General features: G+C 40.6%; 3 protein-coding genes across 4 annotated transcripts; 1 reads left to right on the top strand and 2 right to left on the bottom strand.

The window, feature by feature from the left end:
• Positions 1 to 127: 127 nt before the first annotated feature.
• On the bottom strand, positions 128 to 5,021 carry LOC121756833 (phosphoenolpyruvate carboxykinase (ATP) 1-like). Its single transcript, XM_042152234.1, has 13 exons — positions 4,942 to 5,021; positions 4,578 to 4,848; positions 4,230 to 4,408; positions 3,898 to 4,048; positions 3,697 to 3,781; positions 2,317 to 2,417; positions 1,924 to 2,222; positions 1,657 to 1,830; positions 1,506 to 1,571; positions 1,250 to 1,428; positions 865 to 1,034; positions 550 to 718; positions 128 to 471 (listed from the first exon to the last, which is right to left on the bottom strand). The coding sequence occupies exons 2-13, from the start codon at positions 4,835 to 4,837 to the stop codon at positions 328 to 330; spliced, it is 1,977 nt and encodes a 658-aa protein (XP_042008168.1). The 5' UTR covers positions 4,838 to 4,848; positions 4,942 to 5,021; the 3' UTR covers positions 128 to 327.
• An 11,564-nt stretch (positions 5,022 to 16,585) lies between these two features.
• LOC121758954 (glutamyl-tRNA reductase 1, chloroplastic-like) lies at positions 16,586 to 19,362 on the top strand. The gene is made up of 3 exons (XM_042154417.1): positions 16,586 to 17,133; positions 17,532 to 17,773; positions 18,027 to 19,362. Exons 1-3 carry the CDS (start codon positions 16,866 to 16,868, stop codon positions 19,155 to 19,157), a joined length of 1,641 nt encoding a protein of 546 aa, XP_042010351.1. The 5' UTR covers positions 16,586 to 16,865; the 3' UTR covers positions 19,158 to 19,362.
• A 115-nt stretch (positions 19,363 to 19,477) lies between these two features.
• On the bottom strand, positions 19,478 to 22,381 carry LOC121758953 (E3 ubiquitin-protein ligase WAV3-like). 2 transcript variants are annotated; one of them, XM_042154415.1, is made up of 3 exons: positions 22,024 to 22,381; positions 20,216 to 21,928; positions 19,478 to 19,935 (listed from the first exon to the last, which is right to left on the bottom strand). In XM_042154415.1, exons 1-3 carry the CDS (start codon positions 22,321 to 22,323, stop codon positions 19,882 to 19,884), a joined length of 2,067 nt encoding a protein of 688 aa, XP_042010349.1. In that variant the 5' UTR covers positions 22,324 to 22,381; the 3' UTR covers positions 19,478 to 19,881. The 2 variants fall into 2 exon arrangements, with proteins under 2 accessions (XP_042010349.1, XP_042010350.1); XM_042154416.1 differs by lacking the exon at positions 19,478 to 19,935 and having other exon boundaries at positions 20,029 to 21,928.
• Positions 22,382 to 25,050: the final 2,669 nt, after the last annotated feature.

The following is a 25,050-nucleotide window of genomic DNA, read 5'->3' as shown; positions in this document are numbered from 1 at the left end:
TTTCAAGTCGGGCTCGAGTATGTGTCCGTTCGATGAGTCTATAGCCGAACACGTCTGCAAATGCTGTGCGTGGTAAGCTTACAAATACACTGTCCACAAATATGATAGCGATAGAGATAAAACAGTATTGTTTTAAAAATATTTTTCCAATGGCCATGTTGTTTGGCTCCTCCCAATTTCCAGAACACAAGATAACTTACATAAATATAACTTATTATCATATTCAAGCTACATTCGTATATGTTAACAATCACACAAAACATGATAATTCAAGCAAAGCTTTCACCACAAATGATTTCATCTTCCAAACTCTCTCCCTCTCTAGATTCAGAAATTTGGGCCAGCTGCTAGGATCTCATCAGTGAGCTTGCTATCTGTCCCAATCTTATAATTGAGGAACCCCTCGAAATTCTTCTTGAAAAGCCCAGCTAGCTTAAGAAGAGTCTCCTTGTGAGCCTCCTTGTTACCCCACTGCCCCACACAAAAATTAAGTGTTAAAACAAGATTTCCTCATAAAAGGCTGTGTATCTAAATAGCAATGCAGCTTACTGTATTAGCAGGATCAAGAATTTCTGCAGGAACACCCTCGATTTCCGTTGGTATCTCGAGGCCGAACACATCCGTCTTCACGTAGTTCGCCTTCAGCAGCTCACCTGAGTGTATGGCGTCGATTATCTTCCTCGTGTAAGCTAACTTGATCCTGCTTCCTGACCCATAGCTGCAGGTAATAAAGAAAGGTATACAGTGGTTACGGTTCTCTCTTTACATCGATATATGACATTTGTTTTATTTACTGATTGCTAATATGGATATTCATTATAATGGAGATAAAAGAAGATATTGATAGGTGAAAAGTATGTGTACCTTCCACCGGACCAGCCGGTGTTGACGAGCCACCCAGTGGCTCCGTGTTTCTGCATCTTGTCAGCCAGCACAGCTGCATACTTGGTTGGGTGAAGCATGATGAAGGCTGCACCGAAGCACGCAGAGAATGTGGCTGTAGGCTCCTTTATACCGTCCTCTGTTCCGGCAACCTGCATCAGCTCCAGCAAGTGTTAGGACTCTACAGAGTGAGAAACCAGCTTAGAGGTGTTTTAGTAATTAATAGTACTATATGTTAATTTTTAAGTATCTGTAACTTGAGTTTAAATATAGTTTTGAATCCAAAAGAAGCTGTGAAATGTAATCTTGAGCCCAATGTAAAATGTCTGGCTTTACTTCTACTTAGAGGAGTTGGCTTTGTGCTTACCAGGGCAGTGTAGCCGCTTATGAAGTGGTACATAGTTTGAGCCAAGTTGAGTTTGCTGACTGGGGGAAGCACGCCGAAGGCGTCGCAGGCCAATAAGATCACATTTTTTGGATGAGGGCCGACGCAGGGTATCTTCGCGTTTGGAATGAACTCGATCGGGTAGGCAGCACGTGTGTTCTCTGAGATGGAAAAACGAACCAAGTAAGGCACTTACTAGCTCATTTGATCGTGTGATTCTTCAAATACTCAATTCTACCTGTGACAGATTTATCCGAATAGTCCACCTCTCGCGTGTGTTCATCGAACACCACATTTTCGAGAACTGCAGAAAACAAATGGATAGGAGATGAATCAGTTCACAGAAAGCGAAGGAAAAGGACAGAACGAGAGGGGAAAGTGAAGGCCACCAGCTCCAAACTTGATGGCATTCCAAATATCCGGCTCTTTCTCTCTTGACAAGTCTATGCATTTGGCGTAGCAGCCACCTTCGATGTTGGAGACGCCGTTGTCACTCCAGCAGTGCTCGTCGTCTCCAATCAAGTACCTGTTGTGATCCGTAGACAACGTTGTTTTGCCAGTACCTACAACAAACACACACACACACACACACAAAATTATACGAGCTTTGATTGAGATTGATACATCATATACAGAGAGGTTGGAAGAAATATTACCAGATAATCCAAAGAAGAGGGCGACGTCTCCGTCTTTCCCCATATTGCAGCCAGAGTGCAGGGAGAGGACACCGCGCTTAGGCATGAGATAGTGCATCAGGCTGAAGAGACCCTTCTTCATCTCCCCAGCATATTGAGTGCCGAGGATCACCATCTCCTTTCTAGCAAGATTCACGTCTATACTAGTCGAGGAAGTCATGTAGTGAGTGTATCGGTTGCAAGGGAACTGCCCTGCATTGTATATGGTGAAGTCGGGCGTGCCAAAACTCTCCAGTTCTTCGGGAGTAGGTCGAATGCACCTGCACCCGACACACAACACTCATATATATCCATCACTCTTTATACAAACAAACTCAATAAACAAACAATGTGCAAAGTTGATGAGCTACTCACATGTTGTGCATAAACAGAGAGTGATAGGCTCTTGCAGAGACGATCCTCACTTTGATGCGATGCTCCGGGTCCCAGTTAAGGAACTGGTCGTTCACGTAAACCTTCACACATGAAACACCTCATTAGTTAAATACTAACACTTCTCCATGCACACTCCTAAAATATCTCCTTACTGAAAAAGTCATTGGTTCGATTTCACAACCTGCTTGGTTTACATTTACCAACTAAGTTACGTTTCGTTATCTTTGTGAACGGAGCTCATATTCTAACTAATGGTCATTTTAATACTGCAATTACTAGAATATTATGTTATGTAACCCCTTAGCCTTGAAATGTGGGCCACTTGATTACTGTGGCTAGAGTATAACATAATACCTACTCCCATCAATCGCAATATGAAGTCTTACTTCGACACGCCGGGGGTTTAAAGAAATACATATGAAGGAAAAAAGGGTGAGAAAAATTAGTAGAATACAGTGAAATGAGACTTTTTATATCGAGGTCGTCTATTTTATAATAAAATGAGATTTTAATTCAAACATAAGAGAGAGTATAACATAGAATATACTCAATTTATTAGTACTTTTTAAAAGTGGAGAATCAGTCAATTCCACTAGATTCAGATTATAGACCTACTGTTCTGATACAGTTCAATTTTAGAATATTTTATACTATGTTCTTTTGTTAGATTCATAGTACTTATTTTTTATTTAATGTATTATCATAAATATAGGTGTCCCCAACATGTGTGGATGCCGTTTGAGACTAAAAATAGATATTTTTTCGTTGCTATTTATTGTTTGGTTTGATTTTTAAAAATTTTCTTATGGTCGACTTTTTGCCACTTATCATCAATTTATCACCCACCCAGAATTAAAAAAAGATTCTTGGCTCTAAATTATTGCAGCAGTTGACTCATAGTGACAGACAGCTCCCTGGACAATAGTAAGTAGTAGTAGTAGTAGTATAATATGACCTACTCAACTTATTTCACAAAATATCTATTCATAAATAAATAGGAGTAGATAGATATTTTTAAAATTTGATTTCACAAAATTGAAATCTATAGAATAATTATTATTTTTAGATTTTTCAATATCTATTTAGAAGTATGTGGCAGCTGGCACGACTAGCATCACTCTGTTTTTTGGGGATTCAATAATTTTGTTAATTGGTTTATCTGGACATATGTTATGCTGGGTAAATTTTCAAGTCAACCGACAAATCATTTTCGCATAGAAGAGATTTAATAATTTCTTGATTCTTGCAAGATTTACAAAAGGCTAATGCGACTTTAAAGTCGACCCTACTAATGTTAAAATATTATTTTGATAATTTACTAATCAAATCCAGAGTTAATTAAACGAGAAAGCTTTATACCTTTTCCAGTGAGCACAAGTAATCCACGGCTCTCTCTCTATTAACAAGAAAAGTGTGTTCGTCCATCTCAATATTGGGTGAGCCTCTGCCACGTCAAGAAAAAATCGTGAATTAAATCATTACCAAAAAATAGTAGTAATTTCTTATGCAGATAATCAATCAAATTCATAAAATTATTTTCCAATTCACGCAGAGACTCACTTCCCCCACCACAGATCATCTGTGGTTTCATCTTTCACCACACGCTTGTCTCTCGGAGATCGTCCAGTTTTCGCCCCAGACAGCGTCGCCAATGCTCCACTCGCTGTGATGAACGATCCTTTCTCGTATTTTATAGCTTGTTCGTATAATTCTGGAATTCGCATTCAAATTAAAAAATTCGTCAAAGTAGTATTCACAATATAAAGCAGAGTAAAGTTGATTTGATTCAACTTTTACCAACAGTGTGAATCACTGAATTGCACATATTCAGTATATATTTGAATAAATCATTAAATCTAAATAACAAATCTATGAAAATGTTAATGAGTTACCAGCAGGGGATAGATTGTAGAGGATGTGAGTAAACTTAAGCCCGCTATCACTGATGTCGAGCGTCGGTTCAAAGTGGTGGTGGCTCGCAGGCGCCACCCGCGGCGTCTCCGCCGCCCTCGCCGGATCTCCCTTCACCACCTTCGGCCCGGTCTCCCGCGTCAACGACGCCAGCGACGCGCTGCGAATTTAAAAAATTTGATCAAACACAGCTGTTCCACAAATAACAGATCCAATAATTCACCAACACTCATTTCGAAATCAAAGACGACCTAGCCTATCTTCGTAGGTGCAGCTAAAATTCAACCAAAAAAATCAAAAAATCAAATTTAGGCGAATCGATTAAAAACCTAATAGACTGCATCTGCTGCTTGTGGCGGTCCTCCTCCGCGAATTCTCCAAGCGCCGCCTGGATCGGGGTAGTCGGCGCCGACTTCTTCTTCTGAAGCGAGTGCAATTCATCGAGCGTCTGCGCCTTCACCGGCGTCGCGCTGTCATCGTGGCAGATATCGCTCTCATCCGAGGCCTTCTTATCGGTGTGAATCTTCGGCAGGTTGTTCCGCCCCTTCACGCCGCTGCTTCTGAAGCTGAATTCGCCGTTCGCCGCCATTTTTGCCGCTCCTGCTCAGAAAATTACAGCAATAACTAGCTCAATCGATCCTGTATCTATATATGTATGCAGCGAATGATCAAAGATTGAAGATTAATACTTACAGTGGAAGATGGAATTTGATCAACTAGAGCTGCTTAAATTCAACCATGCAAAATTTTCCAACTTGATAAATGGTGTAATTTATTGCTTTGATAAAAATGGAAGGGCTCAATATTTATAGGCGCGTTTAATTGGAATTAAATTAAGACTATGGTAAGTTAACCATGGTTAGTGATGCAGCTTAGGTCAGCAGATTTAGTTAGTTTCAAATTCAACCGATAATAGTATTTACTATAGTACACTATTTTTTAATAATAAAGTCAATATTGTGAAATTTATACAAAACTCGAAATAAAATGAGAAACGGTGAACGGTTTAAGAATTTTTGTTATATACTTTATGTTCTGTATTAATGTTATGGTAGATACAAAGGTACAACAAATAATTATAATGATGTGGAGGCTCATTTTAAAGGTTATTGGTAAGAATGATGCAACGGTTGAAAGTATTAACAATATAAGTTACATAAAAATTTCAAGACAATATTTTACATTTTCTTCATCTTAAAAATATATATGTAGAACAAGAGGAACAATCATTACATTTTCGGCCGACGCTTATGAAAAATTGGACCCTTCTCAACGGTCCAGAAGGCCTCATCCCCCACGTTCCTAAATTTGCAGATGCATATGCGAGTATATTAAATGACGTTTTATATTTCAATTAGCAAAAAATTAAAAGAAAATTTATATACTCTTTTCATCAATCAAAAATAATCCTTTTTATTTTATATATCACAAAAATTAGTTAAAAGGAAAACTATATACTCCTTTCATTAATAAAAAATAGTCTTTTTTATTGTATAGTACTCCTGCATCACAAAAATTAGTTATTTTTTAATTGACAAATAAATATAAATTTTTTAACAATTTTTGTTTATAGATACTATCACACGTATTTTCTTCGATGTGGCTCGCTACTTTGTCCACTTACAATATACTGAGTATCTTTCTTCCTTCACAAAATGAGAATTTCAATAAAGATAGAGAAAGTATATTATTTAAATAAAATTACTTCTCAACACACAATATATGGACCATTTATTAAAATTTGTGCCATATCCTATTAGGTTGGACAATATTTCACAAAAAATAAGCCAAAAAATATCTAAAAAAACAACAAATGTGTCGCAGATTACGTATGTCAAATGGTAAATTTATATCATCACTATGCCAACTTTATTTGAATATTCAATACGTCGAATTCAAAAATATATTTTTTCGCATGTTTTATTCAAAATGTAGCGCTGCGAGGCACTATCTCATTTCTTTATGACAAATAAATAAAGCTGTGAATCCCAAAATATTGATTGTTCACGAATGGAGTGTTCGGTTTGCATGATTGTATTCCGGATTAAATATGTAGAGTGTTTGGTTTATGAGATAACTCAATCATAAATGAATAATCATGAGATAATTAATCATAGTTAACCCCATGTGACTAAAATAATCTCACAACTCAATCTTAGATTATATCTTGATATTATTTTATTTAGAAAACCGAACACCACCGAATTTGATATGAATCATGAATGTATAACACCTCATCATCTTATCATCTTATCAAAAGTGGAACGCCCTTTATATCATCACCGTCAATTCTCTATTAGTAATATACTATATTATATATTTAATAACATCATTTGATTTTTTTCATAAATATAATTATACGAGACTTTACCAATTCGTAATTCAATTATACTGACATTTTTGTAGGTACATTTTTCGTTTATATCGATTAGTTAAATCAATTTTAAAATATTTCAAAATTAATGACATAAAGTAGTTGTAATGTTACTAGCTCGAGATGAGATAATTCTTACAAGTCGGTATGGTATTTCAAGTTGAGCATGTGATATGCTTGGAAGTCAGTCATATTATGTTTTTTCATGATCAATAAAGATGATACTTGGAATAAACTATTTATTCTAATCGTATTAAAATATTTAGAAGTCGGTCATATATTTTTTCATGCTCAAGAAGATGATACTTGGAATAAACTATTTATTCTAAAAGTATTAAAATATGATTAAAAATATGTGGCAAACGAGTAAATATTAAATAGCAGCCGAGATGAAAAAGACCAACAATTATATCTACAATTTTTACTACATGTATTTACAAATGTAATATATTAAAATTGTCAAAACTAGATGATAGTAAACCTCTAAATTATGTTCATTAGTTTCAAAAAAAATGCCACCATATGTGAAAAATAGCTTCTAACCATGATTTTTTTTGTCTATTTTCCAACGTAGGAATACAGTATTTATTAGATAGAAGATAGTAATGTAGAAAGTGCTATAAATATGAGTAGTTAATTATATATCTGATATTAATTTGTCATATCTATTATATATGATTGATATATTACCTGGACTCGTTTGAATTATCATCGTTACATATGTAAGCGAGTAAAAATTTAATTGTTGGAAATTTGGAATACGACAATAGGTGTAATAAGAGGATTACAACTCCAATCTTCTATAATTAATCTCCGTACGACTACCGTACTGAATACAAAATGTTAAATTAAGTTAATAGCAAAAATTAAGTTAATAGTCAACTTATGTGAGCATCTTTCTAGTATTTTTATGCATTTATTTTAATTTTAGTACTATTTCATAATTATATTGACATACAAATAACACCAAAAGTCAAAGCTCAAAATTTTGAATATTTATCATAAACTTCATAATTAAAAGAATAATTGAACTTTTACTTTATACTCCTATACTTCTTACCAATAATACTTTTGAAGTATTAAAATTAAAATGAAAATATACAATAAAAGAAGCAGAGCCTCAACGAAAATGACTAGTCAACACATGACACATCATTCCTCAAGTTACACGCATATAAAGAAGTGATAACATACCAATTATGAGCATCATTCCTCAAGTTATACGATTATATAGAAGTGAGTAGTTACCGTAAACACCAATTATTTATGTAGGCCACATTAACATGATTTTTGAATCATTTCATTACCTTAAATATCATAAATCACAAGTAAGGCCATCAAATTTACATAGTACAATTAGTCTATTACATAAAATATAAACTTTTTTTACAACTCCTATAATTTCTTCGTCTATTCGAAGTTAATGTCAAAACAAATATATAAATCTTTGATCTATGATACATTAAAAAACATTAAAATAAAAAGTAAAGTAAGAACATGTTAACATGACCAAGGCATTATAGATGCATGCTCATAAATAGTGTTGAATACATCACCAATTTATATTTATATATAGTGACATTCATTATTTATCATTTACATCACATGCCTTCTTTTGGATAAGAGAAAAATAAAAGTTAATAATTTCCTCTAATGATGGACTCTACTCTTAAAAATGTGTTTAGTTGAATTAAAGAAATCTTCTTTGCTTTCTTAATTCACGGAAAACGTTATCCATATCGTGACCTTAATCAATATTGAAGAGACAAAACTAAAGGTTTTTTCATTAAAGTCAACCTAAATCGCGGCAATAAAACATGGCCACGTGAATTTGATGCTGTTGCATTGGTATTACCCCAATTTCAGTTATAAAATGTCTATGATAATTAGAAATGTAGGAAAAAATCGAGCTTGATCCGAGTTAAGTGGACGAAAATCATATTTTCGTTCGAAAAATTATACCTAAATACTAAAACAACTTCCCATTCTTAGACGAAATCTGCTAGGTCTAGACGAAATTGGTGAAGTTTTTTACAATTGAACTAATAATGTTCATAAAGATGTTAAAATGATGACACTTGAAATCTGCTAGGTCTAGACGAAATTGGTGAAGTTTTTTAGAATTGAACTAATAATGTTCATAAAGATGTTAAAATGATGGTCGACATGTACGTGTTTGAAGCGAGATCTTTTGAGCTTTACGAGAATTGTTGGATGCAAAAGTTCGAATGTAGTGTGTCCACCCACCATTTCCAAAATCAGGCATATTTATAGATTGAAGGTCGATATGAAGTGGCACAGCCTTGTAAGGGCCGCATAAAAAAAAGAGCGAGTACACTTAGTTAAAAAGGTAGAAGACGTTGATTGTATAAAAGGCCAAAGATGTTGGCATTTTCAATTATGGTACTTCTTACGTTTACTTCCTACTAAAATTAGGTTTTTTTAGATGAGATAAGTGGACTTAGTTAGCTATTATAGTTGACATTCAAACTTGTTTAGCATAAGCTAGTGAACATAACAAATCTTTACTTGATTATATAGCATAAGCTAGTCAAATATATCATATTGGGCACTCTTTGATTGGGTGGATGATGCATATAATTGATATAATGAATGATGATCATAATTTTGGGGTGACAAAAAACTATTCGATTACTTGATTAATTATAATGTTGACCGAGCTTTCATGATTAGTCAGTCACATACGTGAATAATGCAAACTAAACACTTAACTATTTAATCAATTAAATTGTATTACTCAAATCAAAAGTCTTCTTAGCGTTTTCTAGTGTAAATTAAGATGCAAATAATGATCTTCAACATATGTGCGTATATTGTTACCATGCCAAATTAGTTTTATGCAATGTTTTCTACCTATTTATTTTAATTGTTGCAACAATTTTTATATTTTGAATTGGATAATTCGACTTTGACTTGACTCGACTTAGATTCAATTCGATTCAATTACCCTAATCTTTTATTCATGAAATTAATCTCTATAAAGTTCTCGGCCCAATTAAAAAATCCCTTAGGAGCGGCCCATTATTTACTACCCATCCATTTTGATTTGTGGGCTAGTCTCGTAAAAATGTAAGCCACAGGCCCAATTGCTTTCTTCGTTGGAAAGGGCCAATTATTGTACTCTATTTATTTTATAAAAAAATGTACTAACGCTAATAAAACTAGAGTAAAGGCCAAAATTGGTCCTGAATATATGGTCATTTTATGTTTTTGGTCCTAAACATTATCTTTTGGATTTTTTTGTCCTGAACATATGAAAATTTGATCATTTTGGTCCTGGACTAACTATTACGTTAAAAAATCAATACATTACTTTACTCCACATTCAAAATACATACCTTACTACCAAGAAATTCAAACATTACTAAATCTATTGATGTCAAATAAAGCTTTTACATCATGATTCCACTCCACATTCATGCCAAAATACATACATTACTTCAACTAATCAGTTAGGATTTAAGAGTAAAGGCCAAAATTGGTCTTGAACATATGGTCATTTTACGTTGACCGTTAGTTTTTAACGGAACAGTTAGTCCAGGACCAAAATGATCAAATTTTCATATGTTCAGGACCAAAAAATCCAAAAGATAATGTTTAAGACCAAAAACATAAAATGACCATATGTTCAGGACCAATTTTAGCCATTTCTCATAAAACTAACATCACTAATCCACAAGCCTATGAATGTACCAAAAAAAGTTCACTGAATTACGACAAATGAAATGAAAAAAAATGTTTATTCATGTCCACATCTTGAAGTGTGAGAACAAAGCTATTCCACGAGTCATGTGTTGAAAGTTGTGGTGCAGACACCCTATGAAATCTTATGAGCCAATCACAAACATCCACAAAAATCCTACACAATTTCCCCTTTTTCCACTCTTTATCTTTTTCATTTTTTTTGCATATACCATACTCGTTGTCACAACATACATCTCTAATTATTATTTTTGGACTTACTATACTACTCATCAATTATCATAAATTAATATGATTCGCAATCAAGTTGAAAATTTGAAATAGAATTATTTTCACATTTTGGTACATTTTTCTATTTAATTTTTACTCAATATACAAACAGAAAATATAACTTATATTGGTGCTAATCATGCACAAGAACAAGCATGTATAATGCTTCATTTCTCCCTCTAAATAACCAATGTGCATTCTGAGTCACAATCTTGTAAAAACATTTAAAATAAGGCATCTAAGATCATAGATACTATCACACACATATAGGACAGAATATAACAATCCTAAAACTTAATTAAACTAATACTAGCTGTCGATATAATAGTATAATAGTTAAATTAAGTTGTGTGATTGTCTAAGTCAAACAAATGTTGTGGATATTAGTGGTTACGTTGTGGGATATTAGTGCTTTGTTCTATTTAATAAATGTAATCCTCCTGATTCCAATCCTAACCCACTCACATATGTCATGAGTTTTGAGTTATTTTGGGTGTTTATGTTCCTACTCCAATATAAATATGCATATAAGATTATACATAACAAATAATGATTTAATGTAAAAAAGACGATAAAAAGGTGTGATATGTGATTTATCAATTGCTTAAGGTCAATTTATTCTAATATTATTTGAGATTGAATTAACCTAGAATTACCAGACTAATTTTGCTACATGAAAAGACTAAGACACATAAAGGAAAATAAAATTCGGTCAAAGGGTTAAAGGGAGACGACAATGCATCAAGTTGTTCATGTGCCCCAACACGATCCTCTTTCCAATAGATATTATTAACAACTCAGTATAGTTTTTCAATAACATGTTTTAATCCTCTTCCATACGATAAAAAGTGAGCTACCATTTTGTTTTAGATACAAGATACTATCATTATTGTCTGAATCAAAATTCAAACTGTAATCACAACTTCAAGCTATTCCTCGAGCTAAGTGGAGAAAGCAATATGGATATAGTATATCTTCAATTCTTCCATGGGGTAACTAGGTCATTAACCAAAGATCACGGCTGTAAAATAAATAATCACACCTGCTCACACTTCAATCAATTGGAAAGCATCAATATATTCGATTCATCATTTCCGAACGCAAGATACACTAGTATCAAGATAAAACATTAACCCATATCTACCCAACAAACAATATTCATAAACCTCAATCTTATTTTCTTTGTCAAACCAAACAATAAACACAATAAACACCATACATGGCACATTTCCAACCTCAAGAAGTTCTATTTGTAAGAGACAAGGTCCGGTCAGTCTCGTGTCTAGTTCGGTCCTAGGGGTATGTGCTTTCATATTTGTATTGTTCTTTATACTTGTCGTTTTTTAAAAGATTAAAATCTTTTTCGTCCTTTTTATTTGTCTCTCTATGTGCGTTTTGTCTCTCTGTGTGCGTTTTGTCTCTTATAAATGTTACTGAGGTATATTGTTCTTTAAAGGCTGATCCCCTTTTTAGATCAATTATTAAAGACAATTGTGAGTCCAAGCTTCTAAGGAAGATACAAGACTCCACAATTCAGCTTAAGAAACAAGCAATTCGTCTGAAACGAACTGCAATAAGCCGAAAACCACTTCGGTTAACTAGGGAAAGTCCAATCCAAGCGATAAAACTCGCCAAATAAGGACACAAACTAAGTCCGGTCAAAGAAGAGTTTACTTCATAAGACCAAGGACGAGTACACAAACTAAGTCCGGTCAAAGAAGAGTTTACTTCATAAGACCGAGGACGAGTACAGGGAAAGTCCAATCCAAGCGATAAAACTCGCCAAATAAGGACACTAACTCAATCCGGTCAAAGAAGAGTTTACTTCATAAGACCGAGGACGAGTACAATAAATGAAATAAAAAATCGTTGAACTGTAAATACGCAGTGATAGAAGCGAAATGAAAAAATTTCATTTACTAAGTCTTGTTGGGCATACAATTCCGCTGCCCTACGAGAATGCGTTACACCATTACAAAGGACTACTCTACTGTCTACGGTTGCTAAAGTTGAGCCACCTATCCAAAAAGTCCTCATGATGCTGAGTTCGGGCGTTCCGAGCAGTTGAAGAATCAGTAGGTGGACGAGATGCTCTGATCGACCTACCGCCTCTTCTCTGAGTCCGGGAAGTTCTAGCACCTCGGCGGCGAAGAGTCTCTTCACGAAGCATTCGCTGATCTTGCTCACTCATATTCACCACTCCTCTACGAACTTCAGGGCGTTCTTGTCTTGACGTTTCCGGTTGCTCCTGAGCCCGTTGCTGACTTGGAGTAGGTTCTTGTCTTGACGTTTCCGGTTGCTCCTGAGTCCGGTGCTGATTTGGAGTAGAAGTTTGAGTAAGTGGATCCGAGGTTTGAGTTGGAGCATGAGCGTCTGTTAGCGGGAAACGGCTAAGGAATCTCTCGATCGCGGGACGCCGGGAAAGAATGATGTCGTACAGAGAAGCCAAGCGCCGCAATGATTTCACAACTTGTTGGCAAGCCGAGCTCTCCAGCACATTGTTCTTCCGGAGTACATGAAGCTTCTCCCACAGTTCATCAACTTGATTCTGAACTTCGGATATAGTCATTCCCCCGCGCCCGCTGATGAAGTCTTCATATGCAGTCCTCTCAGCGATGACAGTATTCAGCTCGGCCTCCAGATCTTTCTTTATGGACTCTAAGTCCTTATTGTTGGACTCCAGCTCCACTAAACGAGCCAAGAGTTCATCGTACTTCATCTGGTCATCTATAGCTTTTTTCTCAGCTTCATTTAAAGCCGAAGAGTATAGCCGCTTCCAGTGAAGTACCTCCAGCTCCTTAGAGTAAAGAATACGAAGCAGCTATGTCAGTTCGGCATTTCGGTTTACCGAGCAGGCAGTAAACCACAATAGGAGTAAAAGAGATTAAGAAAAGCTATAAAGAAGACACGAGTGTAGAAAGGAGAATTTTTTCATTCAAAGAAAAAATTTACACAAGGAGGGCTTCAAGGCCATTTTACAAATAGAAAGAAAGAAACTAAACTAAGAGAAGGGAGACGAAATCATACTTCGCCAGTTTCGTCTCCGGCTTCCCTGTGGGTTTCAGCTTCTTTCTCCTTGTCGACCTCGGTCTCAGCCTCGGCCTCCCTCCTCCCTCCCTCCTGCTCGGCGCCCCCATCGCCGATCTGCTGCACCTCTTGCTCGGCGTGCCCGTCGCCGGTCTGCTGATCCTTCTGCTCGGTCTCCTTGCCGGCCTCATTTTCCTGCTCACCCTCCCCTTTGAAAATTGAAGCGGGTGAAACAGGCCCCAAGGAGGCAAAGATGGCCTCCATGTTCTCGTCACGGTCAGCACGACAACTACGGACTCGTTCAGCAGAAAGCAGGACCGATGAAGACGCAAGCTCCTCAAGGAGCGGCAGACTCTGGAGACGCGCTGCAATCTCTCGGCCATACAGCGGCAAGATGACTTCGGGTTCCTGCTCGGCATTATCGGTCATCAATTTCAGCAGATCGCCGATAAGGGCCGAAAATTGATTGCTCAAAAAGAGTTTCTCCGTGTAAACACGGAGAGCCTCCCCCTGAGCAACCACGGCGGCAGCATCCCTCTGTTTCGACTGCTCTCTCTGGATGATGAGCTGGTTTTTGGCACGCTGGGCTTCATCCTGAGCCGAGATCCTAGCGGCCCTTGCCTCCTCAAAGTCTGCCCGAGCCTGTTCGGCCTGGTGACGAGCAGCATTCAAATTCCTCTGCATCTCATCATAATCGCTGGACGCTTTAGAGAGTTCAACTGTGACGAGCTTGCAGAGCATATTGTTCCTCTGAAAATGGAAAAAGGAAAAAAGTCAACAGAGGGGCCACAAAAAATATAGGAAAGAAGCAAAACCAGAAAATCAAGAAGGAAATTCACCTCCACAAAGTCCTTTGGCCATAAAAAGGGCTCAGAGATATGTTCCGAAGTGGCCGCAACCGCTCCGGATCCACAACCCCCCAGGACAATGTCTCTCTGTGGCGCTTTTGGGGGTTTCTGAGTCTTCGCCTTCCCCTTTGCCGAAGTCGATTCCGGCTTTTTTGGATCCGAAGACTGACTCGAAGAGGTCTTCTGCCTCTTCGGATTCTTCTCGGCATCAGACGCCGAGCTGGTGGCTCTCTGTTTCTCCGGCTCCTTGGATTCGGAGGATTTGCGACCTAGCCTGCTTAGCATGTTCACTGCCAAAAAGTGAGAAAACAAAGTTAGTTTTCGCCGTTAAAGCAGTAAAGCATAAAAAAGAAATCCTCACCCTCAGTCTCTTCGTCCGAAGACGAGGAATCGAACACGAAGTCACCCTTGACGAGCTCAGATTCCGAATACTGTTTCCTAATCATGGGAATCTTATTGAGCTCGCCCTCGAGCTCGTCCAACGGTTCTACCCGAGGATGAGGAATTACGGACTTCGGCCCTCTCCAGGAAAAGTCCGGAGCCGCCGTCCTATTGTAAAAAAAGAAACGATTTTGCCACTTCGGCCATTTGGTTTTACAGAATGCTCTGAAGGGCTGTAAAGGGATCAAGTAAAACCAGGATCCCTTTCTCTTAAACTGAAAGAAATTAAGGATTGCCCTCAGAGACAGATCCTTTTCTAGTCTACGCAGCTCGGCAGCAAAGGCCGATAAGTGCCTCCAAGAATTTGGAGTCACCTGACCTAAAGGAAGTTGAAAAAAATCAAGAAGCTCTACAAAGGCAGGGGGAAGAGGGAAACGAAGCCCGCATTCTAAGCAGGCTTCGTAAACGGTGGCATAACCCTCCGGCGGCGAGTTAGCCCTATGAATGTCGTCGGGAATCACCCCTAACCCCCCAGGAAGAAAATATTTTCCGTGTAAGGATATCACAGTATCCTTACTCAAAATGCTGTGGAAATATTCTACCGTCTTCTCCCCGGACCTTTTCCGGCCAGAAGACCCCTTACCCCCCTTCCTACCACTACCTGATTCAGAAACAGATTCAGAAGAAGAAGACATGATTCTTACTCTTTGATGGTCGAAAGTCTCTGAAGAAATTCTTGAAGAAGCGGAAGAAAATTTTACGAAAAAGAGAGAGAATACAGAAGAAATAATCGCAAAAGTATTCCAATGATGAAGAGAGGAAATATTTATCAGATTCGCAAAGGCATTTCAAATTCGTCGCACCGTTTCAAATCCCACTTTTTCTGGATTCTCTGGCCGGATTTGCTGTCGCATTTAATGCAGACACGTGCAGAGCACGTCCCCTGACGTCGGCCTCCCCCTTACACTTATCCAAAACGCCGAAGTGATTCACTTCGCTTTTCGGGGGGGGGTGGTGATGGGATACGAACTAAACAACTAAACAATAATTGCGAGCCCAATAGCAGTGACGGCCCATCAGCCCAAAACCCAAGAAAGAGTATCAGTTCGGCACAACCAAAGAGTTCGGTCACAGCCTATAGCTCGGTAGTATCAGTTCGGCACAACCAAAGAGTTCGGTCACAGCCTATAGCTCGGTAAAAGCCGACCTATCGAGCTCAACTCTCAGATCGGCAGAAGCTGATCGGCAAAGTTCAGCAGTTCGGTCTCAGTATTCGACCGAACAAGGAGATAGTGGACCCATGCAGGATCTCCACGACCTCCATTACACCCACGATCTATTTAGTGGTATCAAGCAGTTATCAACCTGCAAACCACGATCTTAGTTCGAATGTATAAATAGAACTTAGATCAGATAGACGAGGGTTAAGCTCTCTAGATCCTGAATCTTATAGCAAATCAGTATTGTAATCTGTAAGCGAGACCAAGCAATACAAATTTGCCCTCTCTTCTTCCCGTGGACGTAGATTTACCTCAGTAAATCGAACCACGTAATTTTCCGTGTTGTGATCGTTTATTACTTGCATTTATTCCCATCAAAAATTCGCGACATCATCACACAATAAACACCATTTTTCCATATTTGCATTGTAGGAGTATCTCCTAGTTGGTGGTGATGTGGCTCCGATGAAAAGAAGAGTAGTGTGGATAGAACACGCCCCAAATCAACCAATCACAATTCAAAGAAATCCAACCAATTCCATTCTCTCTCTCTCATCCACTCCAAAACAAATCAAAAATCAAGAAAACTGCCAAAATCAAGCATCAATTCAATCCCGAGGCCTCAAGCTCATACTCCCCTCCCCTCCCCATTTCTGACGACGTCGATTACCCCCACCACAATAATCACTCACACTCACAAAACCCTCAATTTCCCCTCTCCTTGATTCTAGGTCTTCCGCTTAATTAATCCGTGATTTGAGCAAATTGTGCAATATGGCTGTTTCGAGTGCATTTGTGGGCGCAAAGCTCGAAGCTTTGCTGGTGAGGAACGCGGCGTCGCCGTCGATGTCCGCATCCGCCGCTCCTCGAGCCCGGCTAGCGGCTCTGAGCCGGAGGAATTGGGGAATGGTCAAGTGCGAGGCTGCGCCGGACGCCCTGGCGGCTCAAGCCGACGCGGCGGAGCCGACCAATGCAGCTTCTTTCTCGGCCTCCGCTTCGAGCTTATCGGCTCTCGAACAGCTCAAGACCTCCGCCGCTGACAGTATGAACACCTGCCTTTTTTGGATTTGATGAATTAATTGATTTTCTAAGATTTGAGCTCACTTGCTTAATTCTAATGATTGCGAATATAATCGATGATATGATTAAGTTTAATGATGATGTGAAGCTGTTCTTCCGTGAGAATAAACTAAGCCCTAATTTGATAGGAATCAGTTGCATCTTTTTATTCATATTAGTAAATAATTTATTTGAATTATTAGACTTTGATCATACTGTTTGGTCTATTACAACAAACTGCTTGTATCTTCTCTTATAATTTTCCTTCATTTTAGAGAATACAATTTCGTTTTTTCTTATTTGTGGGGTCAATTGCCTTTGCTTGTTTTCTGTTAGGAGACTGGGATCTTCTTGAAATCATATTGTTGGATTTTCTTGCAGGATATACAAAAGAAAGAAGCAGCATTGTAGTGATTGGTCTCAGCATCCACACGGCGCCTGTTGAAATGCGGGAGAAACTCGCTGTTCCTGAGGCTGAGTGGCCAAGAGCTATAAGCGAGCTCTGTGGTTTGAATCATATCGAAGAGGCTGCTGTTCTGAGTACTTGTAACAGAATGGAAATCTACGTGGTAGCTCTTTCTCGTCACCGAGGGGTTAAAGAAGTGACTGATTGGATGTCCAAGGTATCTATCTCTTGACTGTTTATAATTTTCTAAGCATATTTTGTCCAAGATTACCAGCAACTGCAATGGTTATTCGTGTTGGTTTTTACCATCGATAGCATCTAAACCTTTCTATAGAAGGCGTTGCAGTTAGCCTATAGCAGAAACAAGCTATATTTGTTGAGACTTCTCATCTTTGTAGCATCTGATTTTTTTTCCTGCTAAAGGTTTATATCATCACTGTGAATCTCATGATAGATTGTATGCTTGTCAGACTAGTGGAATCCCTGCTTCGGAGATCTGTGAGCATCGGTTTCTACTTTATGATCAAGACGCGACTCAACACATCTTTGAAGTGTCGGCTGGGCTGGATTCCTTGGTATTGGGTGAGGGTCAAATCCTGGCTCAAGTGAAGCAAGTGGTTAAGGTCGGGCAGGGAGTGGTGGGCTTTGGACGGAACATAAGTGGTCTCTTCAAACACGCGATCACTGTGGGGAAGCGAGTTAGAACTGAGACGAACATTGCTGCTGGTGCAGTATCCGTGAGTTCAGCTGCAGTGGAGTTGGCTTTGATGAAACTCCCCGAAGCCTCACATTCTACTGCTCGGATGCTAGTTGTTGGAGCGGGGAAGATGGGAAAACTGGTGATCAAGCACTTGGCCGCCAAAGGCTGCACGAAGATGGTGGTTGTGAATCGAACTGAAGACAGAGTTTCCGCCATTCGCGAGGAGATCAAGGATGTTGAGATCATCTACAAACCCCTCACTGAAATGCTAACCTGCACAGCAGAAGCAGATGTGGTCTTTACAAGCACTGCATCAGAGACTCCACTTTTTCTGAAAGAGCACGTCGTGGACCTCCCACCCGTTGGCTCAAACGTGGGGGGGTTGAGGCTGTTTGTTGACATCTCTGTCCCAAGAAACGTGGGCGCATGTGTCAACGATCTCAAGACTGCACGTGTCTACAACGTGGATGATCTGAAGGAGGTTGTGGCAGCCAATAAAGAAGACCGCCTGCGTAAAGCAATGGAAGCTCAGGCGATCATTGCAGAAGAGTCGGGTCAATTTGAAGCCTGGCGCGATTCACTGGAGACCGTCCCAACCATCAAGAAATTAAGGGCATACGCTGAGAGAATAAGAGGCGCAGAGCTGGAGAAGTGCTTGTCGAAAATGGGAGATGACATTCCAAAGAAGACGAGGAAGGCTGTTGACGATCTTAGCAGAGGCATCGTCAACAAACTTCTGCACGGCCCGATGCAGCACCTGAGGTGTGACGGGAGCGACAGCCGGACTCTGTCCGAGACGCTAGAAAACATGCATGCTTTGAACAGAATGTTCAGCCTTGAGACTGAGATTTCTGTGTTGGAACAGAAAATAAGAGCTAAGGTGGAGCAATCACAGAATTAAGTTCTCTTCTATGATTATTGCTTTCAGGCCTCAATTGTGATTAATTTTTTTTGGTATGAATATATTAATGAGATTGGATTTCTTGGAAAATCTTTCCCTCTTGGATGTTAAACACAGTTTTCCTCTAATTATTGCTTCTATGTATTACCCTTTGTAAACTATATAATTAAGGTGTAAGAGCATACATATATAGATTTCTGTCTCATGTCAAGTGTTCTTATATAGGTTTACTACTCTACATTATTCTTTTTACTTGATTTTCAGTGCCATACTGCCATTGAGTGTCTAGATCTATATACATTTAATTTATTTAGGACATGTTTGATACTTGTAATGGAATAGCATGAGGATGGAAAAGGAGTGGACAAATGTCTAAAATTACAAGTTAGAATGTAAAATCATGAAATATTGAAGTTTAACTGTCATAAAATAAATTTACTAGTAGACAGAAAAGAATAATGGATTAAGGAAGGAATGATTGTTACTCTTACATGAATAATTTGATGCCCAATAATTAGATTTAAATGAAGCCCAATAGTTATTTTTATTGGGCCTAGATAATTCTTTCTCTCCTCTCTCTATTGAATTGGATAAACCAACGCAGCTCTGAATAGACTGATTAATCATATGCCAATAATTTGCTATTCCATATTATAATCATAAAGCAATATCTTTGTGCATTGGTAATCATCTAAAAATAATTGTTTAACTTACTTGATATTCTTTATAATATCATTGGTGGCCACATTCGTCTTGGGATTCTCCTACCCCACTTCATCTGCAAAATATACATACATTTAATATATACAAAATGCCATACTTCAGTTTCCCGAATATACTTAGATATTGCGTAAAAAATAAATAACAAAAATTTATAAAATTTTGATCTCGTTTTGTACGGTGTATAAGTAAAATCAACTAATTTAACCGAGCCCAGTTTCAGCTATTCCAGTTTTTTATTCTCTACAACAAGAAAAGGACTGAAAAAGGAAAAACAAAAAGGAAATTACAAATGGCAGCTAAAATCTAGCATTTTCAAAGCCGTGCAAATCGCTCACTTTGTTAAAAGATTTCTTAACTTGAGCCACTTTAGCCAGCTTCTCCGCGGCTTTCCAAGCCGACGTCGGCGTCAGCGGCTTCCCATTCTCATCAACGAACAATCCAATTTCTCTCTCCTCACTGCTCCACCGCCGCGGCGCCACCTTCTGCTGGTGCTGTTGTCTCCTCCACTGCACCACCGCCATCTCAGCCTCCAACCCTCTCACATACTCTCCGGCCATCTCCGACGTCGGCTGCATCAGCAACGCTCGAGCCGAGGACAACATCTGCATGGCGCTAGCAAGCTCGTTGCGCTCGATAAGCCGCCGCGACTCGGCCACGGCCCGGCTTGTGATGAAGACATTCCTCAGCCGTTCGATCCTGGGCAGACCGGATCGAACGGCTTGAGGCCTCGGCACCAGGAGCGCTTCGTCTTTACCGTGGATCAGCTCCTGAGTGGCCGGGTCCTTATAACAACATTTAACCGATAGAACGTGGTGTGACCCATACCCGACCCGGGAAGCTGGGACCCGGATTTCTAAGAGTAGTTCTTTTTCCTCCTCGGCGTACAAATCGCCGAGGCGGATGCAACCTGACCCGAGGATGGATGGGCGCTCATTGCATGAGTATACGGCCGTAATCTCGGCCGGATCCGACCCGGGCGCTAGCCCGAGTTGGATATGTGCATCTTGAACCACTACGCTTAATAAACCAGATACGCATTTTGAGAATGCGTTCTCGGCCGGTTCGCGACTGAAGCCGGCCGAATGAACCGGTATTTCCACATGGGAGAACCGGGTCGAGCAAGACGACGCGCGAGAGTGTTGACTGCTCTCGTCGGCGGATGATACGAGGCCGTCGGATAGTAATATAATGCTCGCGACGGGGTTCCTCTCGCGGCGCTCCTCGAGCACCCGCGTCGCCTCGCGCAGGGCTTCAGCCATGCTGGTACCCTGGCTGCAGGCGAGGCGGTCTATGATACGCCGCGCCGAGCGCTGCCCCTGCAGCGTCATGCGCCGCAGGGGCAGCAGCCTCGGCGCTGCGGAGATGGCCAGCACCGAGAGCCGGTCGGCCGAGCCGAGGGAGGCGATAACTAGGCGCATGGCGCGCTTCATCATCTTGATTTTTGCGCCGGTCATGCTGGCGCTAACATTGAGGACCGCGACGAGGTCGATCGGGGCGCGCGTCGCGGCGCCGGGGATGCGCGGCGGTGGCGGCGCCCTGACTTTCACAATGACGGCGTAGGTGTCATGCGTCCGCCCCTGGGAGATCACGGCGGCCTCCGGGGAGACGCTCACCTCCACCGTCTTCAAATCACCGCCGGTAAATGATTCGCTACTGATTTGATTGACGAAGAATCCTTGAAACTCCTCGACTTCCTCCTCCGCTTCATCAGCCACGGAATCCGGAATCCGATTGAAATTGGGGGTGAGCAAGGGCTCGTCGTCGTCGTAGGGCGGCGCGTTGCACCGCCTCTTCAAATTAGGGCTAGAAAGAGGCGCGATTTTCGCGCCAGAATCAATTTCCTCCTCCAATTGGCGGTTTTGCTGCGCGTAGACTGCCAGCAACGGAACATCCTTCCACACGGCGGCGCAGACAGGGCAAACGAGGCCGCGCCGCTTCCCGACGAAGGCGGCGATGCAGGGGAAGTGGAAGGCGTGGCCGCACTCCGCCGTGTAGATCGCCGTTCCTTGCCCGCTCTTCACGCTATGCACACACACTCCACAGCTACTCTGCATCACAAAACACCAAAAAAAAAATCAAAATCAAATTAAAAAACAATCAAAATCAACACCAATTAGAAGCATACATATGCATAATTACTCACTCTGGATAAACGCAGCGTGCTCTTAAGCACAGAGAAAGGAGATCTAGGAGAAGACGGCGCGGAGCGGAATCGGATGCTGGAACGATTTCTCGGAGTGGAGACGCTACTTTTGCTTTCGAGCTTCGAATTCGGCGAATCGATCTCGTTGTTACCATCCACGCTCTTACTACAATTCGTTTTGCAATGCAATGGAGGAGTCGAAGGATTGCTTCTGGTTGACCTAGAACTCCGGTGCTTGTCCGCGGCGGCGGAGCTCTTATCTAAGGGGAGAGTGTTGCAAAATGCTCTTCGCCAACCCATTTTCTAGAGAGAGAGGGAGTAAAAGCTGAAGAAGAAGATTTTTTGCTCTGTTTCAATATTTTAGCTCTGTTTCTTTGTTTCTACTCTTCTACGTAAACAACACATATATATACACACGCCGCCTACCATTGTTATTTAACTAAACAAAATATAAAAAAACAAATATGTGTGATAATAGTTAGTAAATTATGGTATTTATCTATAATGACAGCTTTGAATTTCATAAAAATATAAAATAACTATAACTGAAAACATTTTTTAAACTGAAATTTGATGAACGTTGTAAAAATGAGAACTTTAAACTATGTTTTGATTCATAAAGTTTGAGTGAGCTCTCCATTTTAACACTTTAATCTTTGGAGAAATGGATATCAACCAAACAAATTTGCTCCAAATTTTTGGATCGTCGTTGCTCGTTATATCTATCATATTTAAGGTTATTTTTACAATTTTCATTAAAATTTTCATTCATTTATATACTGGTAAATAACACAATTTAAAGTTTGAAAAAATGCAGGTGAATGAATTGAATTAATTCATAGTACTGTATTATTGGCTACATTTTAAAGTAGTAGAGTGGTGTCAGGATTGAGCTTGGCAAAGTCTGGACTCCTTAATTAATAATTACTGCAAAACCAAGATACCCTCTTTGATTTGTTGGTAACTGTATCTCGATCGTCGCATATTGAATCCCTATGTCTTACTATTATATTACTAGTAGCATGGAATTATTAAATTAAATTGAGTTAATAAGTCAAATTTTAGTTAGAGCATGAATAACCCCGTCCCCAGTTCCGGCCCCAAGTCCCTTTCACGTCATCATTCCTCTATAGTTGCGGCTCGGCCCCAAAAGCCTCTAACCCTGCAGGCTGCAACTCGGGCCGCAACTAATAAATGACATTATTCACAACTTCAACATATTTAACTCGTAAACGCAATTCGTTGAACAATTAAAATCGGGAAAATGCATTGTTCATTAGAAATTAACATTACATTACTAGACGAAACAAATTTAAAATAAAAGAATCCCGGGCCACGACTACTACTTCTTCATTTGGGCGCGAAGGTAGGCGATCATCTCACGGTGCAACTCGAGCTCCTCGTCCGACATCTTCGATGTATCCCTCGATGTCAACTCCGTCAGCTGGCTCATCCGCCATGTAATATTCATCTCCGCCAAAGTGTCGGACATCTTATCCAGAGACGGATTGGTCGGCGCCATAGCGGAGTTGCTCGCAGTTGCCTTCCCCTTTGCTTTCCTCTTGACCGCCTTTGTTCCCATCGGGCGGCTCTGAATGCTAGGAGAGGAGACGAAGACGTCGTCGTCCGTCACGTTGAGGTCGATTGCCGGACCTCCTTCGCTCGAAGAGTAGTTTCCGGAGGCGGAAACTTTGGTTCTCTTCGCCGCCCCAGTTGCCGCCGGCTCGGTACCGCTGGTGAACTTCGGGCTCTTTTCGACAAGCTTCCAAACCTCGTAGTACTTGAAGGCCTTCTTCCCGTCAGTGAAGAACGCATCCTTCGCCTTCTCGACGAGGTCCGCCTCGCTGTGCCCGCTCGGCCACATCCGAACTACGTTGGCCCACTTTCCGTTCCACTTGCTTATATCCGCCTGGACCCGGCCCCAATGCTTGCGCACCTTCACGTAGCTACGCTCGATCGACCCTTTAGGACGGCCAACGTTATACTTCTGAGCAATCCGCTCCCAAAAAGCCTTGCCAGTCTGCTGGTTGCCGATGATAGGATCCTCGGCCACGTCGATGTAGTTCCTCGCAAGCCACATTGTCTCATGCGGAGTGCACTTCTTCGGCCCATCCTCCTCGCCGACCTTCTCCTTGCCCCGCTCTTGAGCGGGCTCCATCTCACTGAATTCAAACTCTTCCCTGTTGACCGGCGAGGTTATGTCGACGTTGCTACCGACTCCCGGACTAGGCGTCGGCTGCGATGGTTGCGACCCCGGTATGTACCAATTGTTCGAGTTAACGAACTCCTCCATCTCACGTCATCGTTGTTGAACCAATCCATTGATGCCGATTCAAAGTGTATAATAGAGATTGAAATGGAATGCACGTAAGATTGATGCACAAATGGAATGTTCGTATTTATAGACACAAAATAAAAAAAAATCAAAAAAATATATTGGCGTTGCGGCCCGGCCCGAGACCCGTGTAAGGCTGGGCCAGGACTCGCCGGTGCGGCACGGCGCGCGATTAACGCCGTCCCAGGCCGGGCCGCGGGACGGGCTCCAGGCCGGGAATGCAGCCCCGGGACCGGCCTGAGCCGCGGCTTGCCTCCGTCTAACGCGCGGGACGGGCCGGAACTCGCGAATTGCGGCCCGGCCAGCCGCGTTATTTATGCTCTTATACCTACAAATGTTGTGGCCTATATTTCTACAGTTAATTGTACATTTGAAGACATGGTTACGAGTAGAGATGCCCACGGTTCGAAAACCGGCGGTTCCGGTTCGGAACCGCCGGTTCCGGTTTTGGCGGAAGCGGAACCGGAACCGGACCGTGAGGCTATTTCACGGTTCCGGTTCCGGTTCGAAAACCGGGCGGTTCCGGTTCCAGTTCGGAACCGCCGGTTTTCCGGCGGTTTTGGCGGTTCCGGTTTTTGAACCGGCGGTTTCGCCGGTTCAATTTTTTTTTTTTTTTTTTTTTTTTAAATTTGAAATTTGGCTTTATACAACAAATCGGAACAAGACAATGCATAATTCAAGCACAAATAAGA

Source organism: Salvia splendens, chromosome 12 (assembly GCF_004379255.2).
Source record: "Salvia splendens isolate huo1 chromosome 12, SspV2, whole genome shotgun sequence".
NCBI lineage: Eukaryota > Viridiplantae > Streptophyta > Magnoliopsida > Lamiales > Lamiaceae > Salvia > Salvia splendens.
The sequence above is the reverse complement of the archived record's forward strand: the minus strand, read 5'-3'. Positions and strand labels throughout refer to the sequence as shown.

Coding starts and splice junctions, on each gene's coding strand:
- LOC121756833 (XM_042152234.1), bottom strand. CDS start 4,837: ATGGCGGCGAACGGCGAATTCAGCTTCAGAAGCAGCGGCGTGAAGGGG. Junction 2,418..3,696: donor ACTTGTGCTCACTGGAAAAG/GTATAAAGCTTT, acceptor TCATGTGTGAAG/GTTTACGTGAACGACCAGTT. Junction 2,223..2,316: donor TCTCTGTTTATGCACAACAT/GTGAGTAGCTCA, acceptor TGTCGGGTGCAG/GTGCATTCGACCTACTCCCG.
- LOC121758954 (XM_042154417.1), top strand. CDS start 16,866: ATGGCTGTTTCGAGTGCATTTGTGGGCGCAAAGCTCGAAGCTTTGCTG. Junction 17,134..17,531: donor CAAGACCTCCGCCGCTGACA/GTATGAACACCT, acceptor ATTTTCTTGCAG/GATATACAAAAGAAAGAAGC. Junction 17,774..18,026: donor TGACTGATTGGATGTCCAAG/GTATCTATCTCT, acceptor TATGCTTGTCAG/ACTAGTGGAATCCCTGCTTC.
- LOC121758953 (XM_042154415.1), bottom strand. CDS start 22,323: ATGGGTTGGCGAAGAGCATTTTGCAACACTCTCCCCTTAGATAAGAGC. Junction 21,929..22,023: donor GCACGCTGCGTTTATCCAGA/GTGAGTAATTAT, acceptor TTTGTGATGCAG/AGTAGCTGTGGAGTGTGTGT. Junction 19,936..20,215: donor TTAAGAAATCTTTTAACAAA/GTGAGCGATTTG, acceptor TATATTTTGCAG/ATGAAGTGGGGTAGGAGAAT.